The 13,188-nt window shown below is 41.9% G+C and overlaps 1 protein-coding gene across 4 annotated transcripts in view; it reads left to right on the top strand.

Annotated features, from left to right (window-relative positions):
- The window catches only part of KIT (KIT proto-oncogene, receptor tyrosine kinase), an 82,794-nt gene that overhangs the window by 29,723 nt on the left and 39,883 nt on the right, over positions 1–13,188 (top strand). For all 4 annotated transcript variants that reach the window (XM_081812369.1, XM_081812367.1, XM_081812370.1 and 1 more), the window contains exons 2-4: positions 5,655–5,924; positions 8,515–8,796; positions 10,108–10,244. In XM_081812369.1, the coding sequence (XP_081668495.1) occupies positions 5,655–5,924; positions 8,515–8,796; positions 10,108–10,244 (689 nt within the window). The remainder of the gene's footprint in view (positions 1–5,654; positions 5,925–8,514; positions 8,797–10,107; positions 10,245–13,188) is intronic.

Raw genomic sequence — 13,188 nt, 5'->3', positions numbered from 1 at the left:
AAAAAAAAAAAAAAGAATTGTTGTTTTGTTTAGTATTAGAGTTGTTTTTTTTTATTGTGGCAGGATACACATAATATAAAACGTACCATTTCTCAGTGTCCAATTCAGTGCCGTTAGGTACATTCACAGTGTTGTTGCAACCATCACCACTGTCCATTTTCAGAACTTCTTATTTTTTTTACCATCCCACATGGAAATTCTGTACCCATTAACCTCATTAACTCCCCGTTCCCCCCTCCGCCTAGCTCTTGGTAATCTTACTCTACTCTCTGTCTCTATGGCTTGGCCTACTCTAGGTGCCCCATGTAAGTAGAACCAGACCACATTTGTCCTTTTGTTTCTGGCTTATTTCAGGTAGTATCATGGTTTTGAAGTTCATGGATGTGGTAGCCTAGGTCAGAATTTCCTTCCTTGTCATGGCTCAGTGATACTCCATTGCATTCGCCTGCCTCATTTTGTCTGTTGATCTGTCGACCTGTCGACGGGCACTTGGGTTGTTTCCACTTCTGGTTATTGTAGACAGTGCTGCTATGAACATGGGTGTGCAAATACCTGCTTTTAGTTCTTTTGGGTATGGTTGAATTTTACACGAGCAGAAGAGGTTATAGAGGGTATGTTGGCTTTTATCTTGATATTGTTAAAATCTTGAAACATTATGGACTGTTCATAAGTGCTCCTTTTCTCCCTTATTTATGTTCTTTGAGAGCAAGGACTGCCTTCTAGGTTTGGCACTTAGCCAGGTACCTGGGATAAATATATAAAATATTTTTTTTTGTTTCTGGAGTTCCTAGTCCAGAGCCATCATACACTATGGTAGTTGGTCCCCAGAATGGTAGGTTTTGCCATCTTTTTTTTCTGGCTCATTAATTGACATGTGTTCAGAGAATAGAAAACAACTTTTAAATTAGCCTTAGCCAAACATAATTAGGGAAGTACATTTTCTAATGCAGAGTCCCAACGTAGATAAAACCCAATTCAGCAAACATTTGTTGAGAATTTGCTATGTACCAGATGCATTTTAAAATGGTAATTTCAAAAATAAATAAATAAACAAAATGTGTAATTTCAGAGCAATTTCAAAGCTCAGTTGGAATACCTTATTGGTATTGAATTTTAAATATAATAAAGGTAGGTACATACCTTTTAATATGAATCTCTAGTCTTTTTTATTGTGAGAGCATTGTAATAACATTCAAGATAGTTTAGAAAAAAGAATAATACCCAGAGTCCCGCTCTAATATAAGCTCTATTTTCATTTTATAGGGTGAGTTTGAGGGTTGAACTTACACATAATTTATTTTGCAAATAAAACCCTTAATGTTTCTGATGGCAATTATTTTAAAATTTTATTTTTTAAAACCCTAGAAGTAAAGCAGAAACCAGTGATCTCAAATTTGGAGGCTGCTTTTGGGAGGTATCCATAGCAGCTTAATGGATAAATGGAACCACTCCCTTGGTGGTGCAGCAGAAATGACTTCTGTCCTCTTTCGTGGATAGCCCAGTGGACTGTTGAGACCCGTTATAGGGGCTGGGTGTTGAGGAACCTAACCTGTCCCTCCTCCGATCTTCTCTGTGTTCAGGGATCGAAGGGAATGTTTTTATGACCTTGCCAGGGGAAAAGTACAATTTAAGATCCTTGGAGTAGATGGAGGAGGTAAGCCCTAGATTTAGACCACACGTATCAGTACAGAAGGATGGGTGATGGGGCTGGACGTGTTGGACGGAGTTAGTGAGGACAGGTGATCGTGGTTAGGGACCAACACCCATGAAAAGCAGGGCTTTCCACATGGCAAGAAGGTGAATTGGTGGGGTAGGTGTGTTCTGGGGACACGGGCAGAACGATGGGCCTAGGAAGGAATGGAGCTGCTTACAGGCTCCTTAGCCAGCCAGCCTAAGAATCTGTCTTACTGGCGAGGCAGGTAAGGGTCCAGAGGAAGCCGCTAGAAATTAGTCCCGTCCCAGTGCTTTGTAAGCTGTACACGATGTCAGTGTTAGCTGCTGCCACCTCTGGTAGGGTTTTTGAGGCTGGGAGTGGGGTTGTTGAAAGATGGTTGTTTTTTAGGCTGGCGGATCTCAGGGCTATGAGGTCTGATGAGTTGGGAGTGGGGTGCCTGGAAGCACGGAGATCTTTTAGGAGAGGATGTTATCTGTAAGTGGCTAGTCTGGGGTGGGGCAGCAGGAGTGGAAAGGCAGACAAGGATGAGAGGCAGAGGCTCCAAAGGAAAGACTGCTAGGATTTGCTGCCAAGGAGGCAGAAGTCAGGCGGGAACCCGTTTGGGAAATGAGGGAACCGTGTATATTCATAGGAAGTGAGTAAGTCAGGACTGACTGGAGGGGTGATAAGAGGTTCTGTTTTTAGAATAATTGTGTCTAACATTTACTATGTATTTTCTGTGTGCCCCCAGACAGTTCTGAGTGCTTTGTATAGTAGCTTTATGAAGTAAGTTCTGCTACTGCCCCGACTTTGCAAATGAGGAGACCAAGGCACAGTTGATTGGTAACTTGCCTGAGGATCACACGCTTACTCCTTGGCAGAGCCAGGATGCAAATCTAGAGTTTTGACTCAAGAGCCAAGCTCTTCCCGAGTATGCTTCACTGCCTCATTGTAATAGCCCACATCTATTCAAAGTGCCCTGTCCTGTGTTAAGCTCCTTGTGTGTATTTGTCACATCTGATTCCCATAAGAACTCAGGAGATGAGGGTATTTTTATCATTTTCCGGATCTGGAAACTTGGGCACAGAAGTTGAGTGGCCTGCCTTCGTCACGCTTCTTCCATTGGCACGGTAGGTCTCCGGAAGTCAGCAATATTTATTCAGCTGGATTGTCCTGTCTACATATGCACTCCTGAGAAAGCCAGATTGATTGAAGTATATTGCGATATAAATTCTTGAAGAATTTTTGGATTAAATTTTCTGTCAACGTCCCTATTCGCTAGAACTACTCCTTTTTTTAAAAGGGGATTAATAATTGAAATAATAGTGTCTCCAATTATTGCTGTGCCCGTTTCCATTATTTGACTTTAAAAACAATCCCAGGCACTTTGTTTCCATATTCTGGCCCCACCATTTAGATGCTGAGCCTCAGTGGGGACGGATGGTCTTGTCTATAGTACTTCTTACGTTGTTGGTGCTTAATAACATTTGATGATTGTCATCAACCTTGTTGTTACCTCCTGCGACTTGAGGTTTGCTGAGGGTCTTCAGTCTGGGTTGTATTTGGCATGACCTCGTGGAGCTGCGATTGAAGCCATGGTCAGAAGGTGCCCAGATGCAGTATCTGTCTGGGTAACAAATTGAAATTGAGACCAGTCATCTCTGCACCTGCAGGGGAGAGTTTCCATGCCTCTTTAGAGCATCTTTGGTCTGTCCCTCTCCACAGATTCTCCTCCCCCTATCTTCACATGTCAACAGGTCTCTTTTGTAACTTTTAACCTCGTTAGACTGCAGGTCTTTTTCTCTGCCCTCTGGTGTCTTCGCTCCTCAAAGAGAGGTCTCTACATAGAGCCTTTAACCTCGGAGCATACAGAAATTCCCACTCACCTGAAATTGTACTCTTGGGTTTCCTGCTGTCTCTTTCTCAACAAATGTAGTCGGTTCATTCCCTTCACTTTTGTTGTTCATTCCCTTGATCTTGCTCAGCATCTGCCCTCGGACCCACCACCTTTTCTTTGAAACCTTCTTCCCTCTTGAGCTCCCCTCTCCCTCCCTTCCTTCGTGGTGGTGGTTTTTTGTTGCTGTTGGTGCTTGTTCATTTTTGTTTGATTTTTAAGTCTCAAATCTATACCCTCTGAGCTGGAAGAGCTCTCCAAGATTGGTACTCTGTGCATTCCTCTTTTTTCCACAAGCCCTCACCCTTGACTGTCTGATCCTTTCTTTTCACTTCACACATTTTTGCTCTTCCTCCACCATCTGCAATGCAGGCCATGAGGTGAGGAGAAGGGCGTCCACTGGCCAGGTATGCCCTGGGAGCAGGGCACTTGCCCCTCCTGTCCCCATCTGTTTCTGCTCATGTCTCCGCATCCCCAGTCCTGCCAGACTTGTGGAGAGCTTCCTGGCGTGGCTCACTTGCTGCTTTTGCCTTTTACTCCTCCTTCAGAACTCAGGTCACTTCTTGTCTCCGACCTTGTATGAGTGTGGAGGGGATGGATACCCATTTCGCCTGTGACCCTGCGGAAGTGGTAGAAAGCTACCCCCCACCCCCCACCCCCAGAGGGGGAGTTCTGTGACCCTGTTGCTCTAGCCCACCTTACCCAGGGACCCTTTCTTCCCACTCGCTCACCCAGGTCATATGGGAGTCAGGCTTTGTAGTTTTAATTACACTATAACCTTTAATGTGTTTTTCCTCTGGTAGTTAGAATGCATCTTTCATCTCAGATCCTTTACTGTAGATCTCATTGCTTCTGCTTACCTGAGGACCAGACCTCTTCACAGATTTCCTCAAATCTAGAAGATCTCTGGTATCTTACTGCACATGTTACTTTTTTACCGAAAAACATATAGTGTCTCTGCATGGTCTTTATGTTTCCTATGGTGTATATATGTCCGTGGCACGTGTCTGTCTTCTCTTTCACCTTTTCTGATATGGTCAAGGTCCAGCCCACTTCTTCTTCTTCTTCTTCAGCTTAAAGCTAAAACTTGTACCTATATTTCACTTAATTCTGACACATGAGCAGTGTGTTCTTTAAACTCTGGAGTGTGTGTAACAACCCTGGTGTTGCACTTACATGCACTCACAAAAGCTCGAAGCTTTTGCAGATCATCATTAATGAACAGATATTTGCGTTCATGCAACAGATGGATGAACGAATGAATGAATTGGCTGCCGTGAATTTTCTGAGGTTCAAGTTTCATGTTCAGAGTCTAAAGTTTGCGTCTTTAAACTAGGAAACCTGTCTCGGCATTAGTTTGATTAGGCAGCAACCCCACCTATGTCATGAAATAGCTCATGGTCTGATCTTTAAAATGGGATTTTTGTGTTCTGCCTTATTGTTTGAAACTCTTAAATCGGTCTCCTTTTGATGAACATCACCATATAAGGAGAATTGCATACACATAACTGAATTCATAGCCAAGCTATGTCACGGTCATGTACATTTTGCCAGAAGAGTAACTGGCCAGTGTGTGGTGGTGGTTGTTGTTGTTGTTGTGTTTTTGTTGTGTTTTGTTTTTTATAGCATGGGGTTTTGTTTTTGTTGTTTTAAGCTGGGTGTCAGCATGTCACTACCATTGCGATGGTCCATATTCAGAGTAGAAACTTGACCCAGCTGTGTGTTTAACCCAGGGAAGGCCATGACATCCCACAAGTATGGCTCGCATACCAAGTGTGACCCTCAGGATTAATTGAGAGTTGCAGAAGATGATTTTCTAGATGAACTTAAGAAACTTTATTTTATTTATTTATTTATTTATTTATTTTTTGGGGGGTGCAAAATGGTGGTTTTATTAAAGCACAGGGACAGGACCCGTGGGCAGAAAGAGCTGCTGCCGAACTTAAGAAACTTTAAACAGAACTCTTTCTAACTATAAATAGCAGGGCAGCTTTGTCCTATTTTTATTGTAGAGCACACAGAAGATGGAAATCAATATTGGAAGAAATGCTTTATTTCGCCAAGGAAAAAGATCATACTCAACACGATTCTTATTTTTCTTGGCAGGCTCTTCTCAACCATCTGTGAGTCCAGGGGAACTGTCTCTACCATCCATCCACCCAGCAAAATCAGAGTTAATAGTCAGTGTTGGCGACGAGATTAGGCTGTTATGCACCGATCCAGGATTTGTCAAATGGACTTTTGAGACCCCGGGTCAATTGAGTGAGAACACACGCAATGAATGGATCACAGAGAAAGCCGAGGCCGCCAACACAGGCAATTACACGTGTACCAACAGAGATGGTTTAAGCAGGTCCATTTATGTGTTTGTTAGAGGTAAATGTGTGGCTTTCTTTCATGCTATGCTTTAGAGAACTTAATATCCTGTTCTTAATTATGGATGACATATAGATGGCTGAGCCAGAGAGAAAATATTACTGGCTGGGTCTCAGATGCCTAAAACAAATTTTTCTTTGTTAGTTTCCCCCCATCTTTTGATACATCGTGGCCATGGGTATGACTCCAGCTGAAGGTCTGCAAGGCTGCAATACTCTTCCTAATGAGATTACAATATGGTTAGCCCATTTGTCCTGGCACTGTGAGTAAACCCTGAGAATAAATTAGGCCCTTTGGGAAAGCTGCATTTTAATGCCTTGAGATCCTAGATACTCCCACTTAGTAAAAACACTTCAGGAAACTAAAGGCCTCTGAAGTCCTAAACAGACCAACACTTCAAAAGAACTGACCCACTTTTAGGGAGCAAATTCCAGAAAAATAATGCAGTCAGCTAATCACCCCATGTCCCCTCTTAGGTTCTTAATAGTTGTTAGTTGTTTCATTAAAAAAAAAAAGAAAAACAAAAAACAAAACTGTGACCTCTTAGAAACAGAAGAAAAATATGATCGTTGGATTTCCGTACCCCATTTCCTATGATAAACTCAGTGATTCATCTGTGTTTGTGCTTTTAACATCCTTGTCAAGAGGAGGTTTGCTGACAGTGGGAGGCAGGAAGAATCTTTCTGTTGATGTAAAAACAAGTACTTAAAGCTTTAAGAGACTGACGCAGGTTATAGGAGGGGAACTAGTGTCCGGGTTCTGGTCCTGAGTTTGTGCCTGGACTGGAGCTATCATTGAAACAGGCCAGCGTAGGAGTCCTCACCCATGATACTGTGGAAGAATAGTGAATAAATTTGTCCTAGATGGCAGATCTGAGCAAGCTCTAGAGTTTCATTTTCTCACTGAAACATTCGGATAAGATCATCAGCTCTGTCGTCCTCATGTAATTGTTGTTCAGGAGACAGAATTGTGCAAATTCGAGTTCTATCAAGGGTTAATAAAGTTGACTCCCATAGTGTTCACTATAAAGAAGGTTGCTGGGAAATTGACTCTGCCTCCCCTTAGTTTATCTGTTATTCTTTCCTAGGTGGGTAGCTGAAAAATACACATGGATAAGGCACAGCTTAGCCTCGGGGTATGGTTCCATAATAGTTGGGATAACCTGGGTGCTGTTCTTTGACGTTCAAGAAGGTACTCTGGAATTTCCAGGTGGTCATGAAGTATCATTCTGCATATTAACACAGTGGGTAGACCACTGCTAAATGGGGAAAACGGCTGAATTAGCCAAGTCAGTCTCGCAGAGTTCATGGATTTTCTTTAGAAGGGAAGTCTTGCTCAGTAACTTAGCACTCCACTGAATTATTACTGATTTAAGATGTTTGGATACTTAAGTAAGTTATGTTACAGCCATGAAGGAAATCGGGGCATTGTAGGAGCTAACGTTAAGCAACTGAAAGAGTAGATGGGAAAATAACCAGCGATGGCCTTGGATCTTAGTTCTGCCATCATGAGGGACTTTACTCATAGAACAAATTAAGCTGGGAGGTGCATAATTCACTCTGGAAAAAAAAAATTTTTTTCCAAAATTAAATGGTAAGTATATTTCAATGATGTCAAATTGATTTTTGTGAGACACCTGAATTCCAGGTGGAAAGGACAATTAAAAAACATTTTAAACATGATCTGTTGGCCCAGCCATCTATCTGTATTATCTTGACACAGCAGAGTTGGCTGTATATTGTGTATATAGAATGAGGTTTGTCTTTGCTTATAGGAGGTCCCAGTCTGCCTGAGGCCTTTCCAGTCCACACCTGGTGTCCTGGCATAATTCTTAATAGCACTCCCTTTCACTCACAAGTGTCCTGGTTTGGATGATACTTACTACAGTATTCCTGAAACTCATAAGCTCCCCTTGGGAATATGGCTTCATTTGATGTCCAGAAGTTTATACATATCTTTCAAGGAATATGAAGGGTGAGGCCCACATGACATTTGTACAGGGTGGCCTGCTAATAGTTTTGCAGATTTTATGCAGAAGCTGCAAGATCCTGGAGACTGGGGGCTCTGGAAAGGGGCCCCCACAGAGAGGGGTAGAGGAAGAACCCTAATAGGTATCATCACACTGGCTTAGTCTTGGCCCATCCTCCCTAGAGTGTTCCCTGTTGTAGAAGAAGAGTAACTATTGTAATAAAATATCCTCAGAGTTTTAAGAGCTCAAGTTGCAGTATCTGTTGGACTGTGTCTGTATCCACTGGACTGTGGTATGCTCAGCCTTTTCTGGGCCGTATCACTTTTTAGGAGAGTCACTTTTTTCAGACTTCGGTTTCTTCATCTCTGAAATGGTAACGATAGTGCCCATCACATGGGAGTGTTTTGAGGATTAAATGAGATAAAGCATAATGGTCTGAGCTTAGTGTTTGACACGTGAAAGGGGTTAACAAATGTTCACTGTTGCTTAATTAGTACTACTTGGATGAATTCAACTTTAGCTTGCAAAGAAAAAAAGATCAGAGTCCTCTGAGATCTTTTAAAAATGTTTTCAGTACCTGTGACCAGCCATTCGAACTACTGATTTTTTGATGTGCTTTAGATCCAGCGCAGCTTTTCCTCATTGACCTTCGCTTGTATGGGAAAGAAGACAATGATACGCTGGTCCGCTGTCCTCTGACAGACCCCGAGGTGACCAATTACTCCCTCAGGGGGTGTGAGGGGAAACCTCTTCCCAAGGACTTGACGTTTGTCACTGATCCCAAGGCTGGCATCACGATCAGACACGTGAAGCGGGAGTATCACCGGCTCTGCTTACACTGCTCTGCAGACCAGAAGGGCAAGTCCGTGCTGTCAACGAAATTCACCCTGAAAGTGAGGGCAGGTAGGGGCCCTTTCTCTCTTTCCGCTGGGAGGCGGCGCCTCCGTCGAGGGAGAGGCGCCTTCTCTCTTCTCCCGGGTGCATTTTAGTATCGGCAGTCAGGCAGCTGGCCCTTCATCACTTGCCCCAGCTCCCAGCTCCCAGCTCCCATCAGCTGCTTGTGAATTCTTCGTTTCGTAGCCCCCAGCCCCCACCACCAGTCCACCCCCACCACCAGTCCACGGCCACGTCTAGCGGAGACTGGCGTTCAGACCACACCGGGGACAGCTGTGAAAACCGACCTCAGGACACGCAGAGTCATAACTGCATGAGGTGTTCCTTCCAGGAGAACCTCACTGGGAGGCTTCCCTTCGGCTGTTTGAAAAGATTAGCATATACATGGTTCACTCCTCGATTGACTATTGATAGAGGGATTGACTTTCTCCTCCATGATTTGATTTTAATGCATTCCCAAGCTATTCCCAATCTGAAGAGGAAAGTACCAGCTGAGTATGGACCTTGTTATTATGGGGGCATTATGTAGATTATTTTCATAGCTGGAAGATGTCTAGATTTTGTATCTCCGAGATCATCAGATTCAACACCAGTTGGCATACAGCTACCGAGTAGTTTTTTTTGAAGGCTTTTGAAAAAGTATGCTCATTGGGATTAAGGAAAGCTTGATTATTTAAAAAATGGAGATTATCAGGGGCGCCTGGGTGGCTCAGTTGGTTAAGCGACTGCCTTCGGCTCAGGTCATGATCCTGGAGTCCCGGGATCGAGTCCCGCATTGGGCTCCCTGCTCAGCGGGGAGTCTGCTTCTCCCTCTGGCCCTCCCCCCTCTCATGCGCTCTCTCTTTCTCAAATAAATAAATAAATAAATCTTTAAAAATAAAACAAAATGGAGATTTTCAGAAATGAGCAAGAGGTTATTATTATGGCACATGGGAAAGATGTCTGTTTGGTGAAAAGAATATGATTAGTCGTAGGTCACGTCCTCATGAGACCATCAAGGTTGTGTGAGGTAAAGATTAAAGCCGTTTCTCTATGCCAGGGTTTCTCCCTATTTCAAAATAGCGTTGTCCAGCAGCATTATCATCTAATGCAGACATTCCTGTCGTTTTCACTCGATGCTGACGAATTTGTTTGAAGGATGCCAGATTTAATTGCTGACATCTTCAGATCTGCAAGTAATGCAGACCGGTTAGTGCCACACTTGATACCTTATTTGAAAGACCACCAGTAAGGTGTGTGCATTTGCGGAAATGTGGTAAGTGAAAATGGTCCAGGATCGTAGAGCACGTGATTTGAGGGCCCCGTTTCTGTTTCTTCTAGCCATCAGAGCTGTCCCGGTTGTGTCGGTGTCCAAAGCAAGCTCTCTTCTTAGGGAAGGGGAAGAATTCTCTGTGATGTGCTTGGTAAAGGATGTGTCTAGTTCTGTGGACTCCATGTGGATCAAGGAAAACAGCCAGGTGAGTTGAGTGGCTTGTTGCCTTTGTTTTTCTCGATACATCGTTCTTGCCACGTGGGGAGATTGGAAGGTTTTCCCTTAAACCAGTCTATTCATTGTCCTGGGGAGGCTCAGCTGGAGCGTCTGTGTGAGGTGGGGCTGTGTCTGGGCGTGTGTCTTGATGCTCCCTTTCGTAACACCATATGTGGGTGTGTACATTCATTATTCGTGACAAACGCCTGTCATTTTGTCAGTTTATTTTGAGAAAATCGAAGAGAGAACTTGAGACTCCTGTTATTACCACGTGCTGTTTCTTTGACTTTCACAGGGAAATTTTTAAGAAAACTTCTGATTAACCGCGTTAAGTCCTTTGACTTTTAAGACTGTTAAAACTATGCAGGCCAGATTATTTAAAATAGTGGGAAAAGTTGTCGATTTTTTTTTTCTCTTCCATATATAAAAGAGTAAACAGTCTCAGATAACCAACCAGGGAGCTCTTTCCTTTCCCACAAAGTGGCCTATCCATTTGAGAGATGGGTTTCTTTTTGTATTGATCTGACTTCCCCCCTCTGAGGCTGGTTACCTGAGATCAAGTTGCTAATGGTTTTCTATTTGTTTTAGTCACTATTAATAAAATGGTTATCTTTAATCTGAAACATTTGGACATGTTTAAGTTCTCATTCATTTAACAAATGCATATTGAATGTCTACTATATTTTAACTGCTGTGTTAGGCATATCTTAAGTAAATTTTAGCCGGTTATATGACGTTTCTTTTTTTTTCTTTCTCTAAATACACATTAGTAGCAAGGTCTTTCAAATGTCTAATTTCCCAAATATTTCACTTTAAAATTTCCATCGACTGAATATTCAATAATCTTTATTTGCATAATCTTGGCCATCTAGTTAATTAGCTGTCATGGTGGTTTTTCTTCAGTACACAAATATTCATTACATTGGAGAAAAGAAATAATATATTTTCCTCCTCCTCCTCTTCCTCCTCTTCCTCCTCCTGCTCTGTATTTAACATTGGCAATTTCATGCCTGTTTAAAGAATTCTTTGCTAGATAAGTAACCATGGTGATTAGCGTAATGCAAAGTACTGCGATAGTATTCACGTAGACTTGTGATGGATGATACCTTGCTAATGAAACCTGCCGTTGACTAGGAGAATGGATTGTACTAGAGACTTGTTCTTTCAAACCAATGGCTCAGAGAAACAAGTTTTAGTTTCCGTATCATGTAATTTAATAAAAACAGTAGCTTATGTACGAATTTTTGACTAACCTTATAGAACACAGTCTTGTATTAATTGGCTTTCTATAATCCTTGATTTCAGATGAGAGAACACTTTAGACCATGTGCGTATTTGAGCCTCTGCATAACTTGAAAATTAGCCTTTTTTCGATAAGAAATTAAATTGCCCCAGGCAGTTTTGTTCTGAACCATTTTTCCCAGGAGTCCCGCATGCCATTCCCAATTAATCCACTGGCGCTGGAAGATAAGCCTTCAGTGTTGGGAGCTCTTTGGGGAAATCCCAGTGTGCACCTCAAGGGTTAAGGAAAACCAAATCACATGCAAACAATATGTAATGTGTGACTTGCAGATGGGGCTCATGGCTCTATGCCAAGGTTCATCCATAAATCTTTTGTTGATATCCTTTGGCTTCATTTGGAATACTTAGCACTATCAAAATTATCTTAAAAATCCATGGTATTTTATACTGACCATTTAGAATAAGTTTAACTCACAGTGAAATTTAGGATAACTGTTCTAGAGTTTTTGCAGTCATTTGTTTTAAAATGTTAAGAGAGTCTTAGAGTTGATTCAACACTTGCGAATCTTGGTTAGCTTTTCTAATGCCTGCTACACCCTTGTATTTTTACTTTTTATTATGATATTTGACAGTATCCTGAATTATGGTCTTCAGGGTTAGGTGTTGGTATTGAATCACTTAGGACCAAGCTAATCCTTCCCGCACTGATGTGTTCATTGTTCCTATTTAGCTCCCTATTGTAGACCCTTGGGCTCTTGCAAGAACTAGAAGGAAGACATACCAAAAATCCAGAATGTGTTTATGTTACCTGTCCATTGTCACTCTGCGTTTGCAGAGATGTCTGTGACCTGATGGACTAGGAGAGGACAAAACAGTGTCACCTCACCCTGCTATTGCATCTTCCTCATTGCTCTTGTGCAGTAAAATGGCAGATTTCTGCCAATTATTAGAAGAATCTCTTGGAAGAGAGTATCTTCATCTCTGCATTGTGCTTCAAACTGGAAAGGCCTTTAAAGACCTTTCTCATTCCCTTTTATTTATTTATGTAAAGATTTTATTTATTTATTTATTTATTTATTTATTTATTTATTTATTTATTTGAGAGAGAGAGAGAGAGCAAGGGGGACAGGCAGAGGGAGAAACAGACTCCCCGCTGAGCAGGGAGCCTGACATAGGGGTTCCATCCTAGGACCCCCAGTTCATGACCTGAGCCAAAGGCAAACTCTTAACCAACCGAGCCACCCAGGCGCCCCTCTCATTCCCTTTTAGAAACAAAAGCTGAGATTAGTGGTGTCCTTGACTTGCTCAAAATCTCGGTTACTTAACAAAGCAGGTTTCTCTTCTTTTTATTTCAAAACATTCAGTTTTGGCAATCTGCTCTTATGTATGCTCATTTTAATGTAAAAAAAAAAATTTCCAAAAATATAATAGCATGAGGGAAAAAAAAGAGAAACAGATATAATTCCACCATCGCATGTAGCAGGGCTGTGCAATGGAAATAAAATGTGAGCCTCCTATGTAATTTAACATTTTCTAGTAGGCACATGACAGAGTAAAAGTAAAATTGATTGTAATACATTTTATTTAACCTAATATAGCTAAAATATTATCATGTAATAATATAAAAAGTATCAATGGGTTATTTTACATTACTTTTTTCATACTATGTTTTCAAAATCTGGGACATATTT

The sequence above is a fragment of the Leptonychotes weddellii genome, chromosome 2, assembly GCF_054177405.1.
Source record: "Leptonychotes weddellii isolate Sample4059 chromosome 2, ASM5417740v2, whole genome shotgun sequence".
In the NCBI taxonomy this organism is placed as follows: Eukaryota; Metazoa; Chordata; class Mammalia; order Carnivora; family Phocidae; genus Leptonychotes; species Leptonychotes weddellii.
Note: the sequence above shows the minus strand (reverse complement) of the source record. Positions and strands in the feature narration are given on the sequence as shown.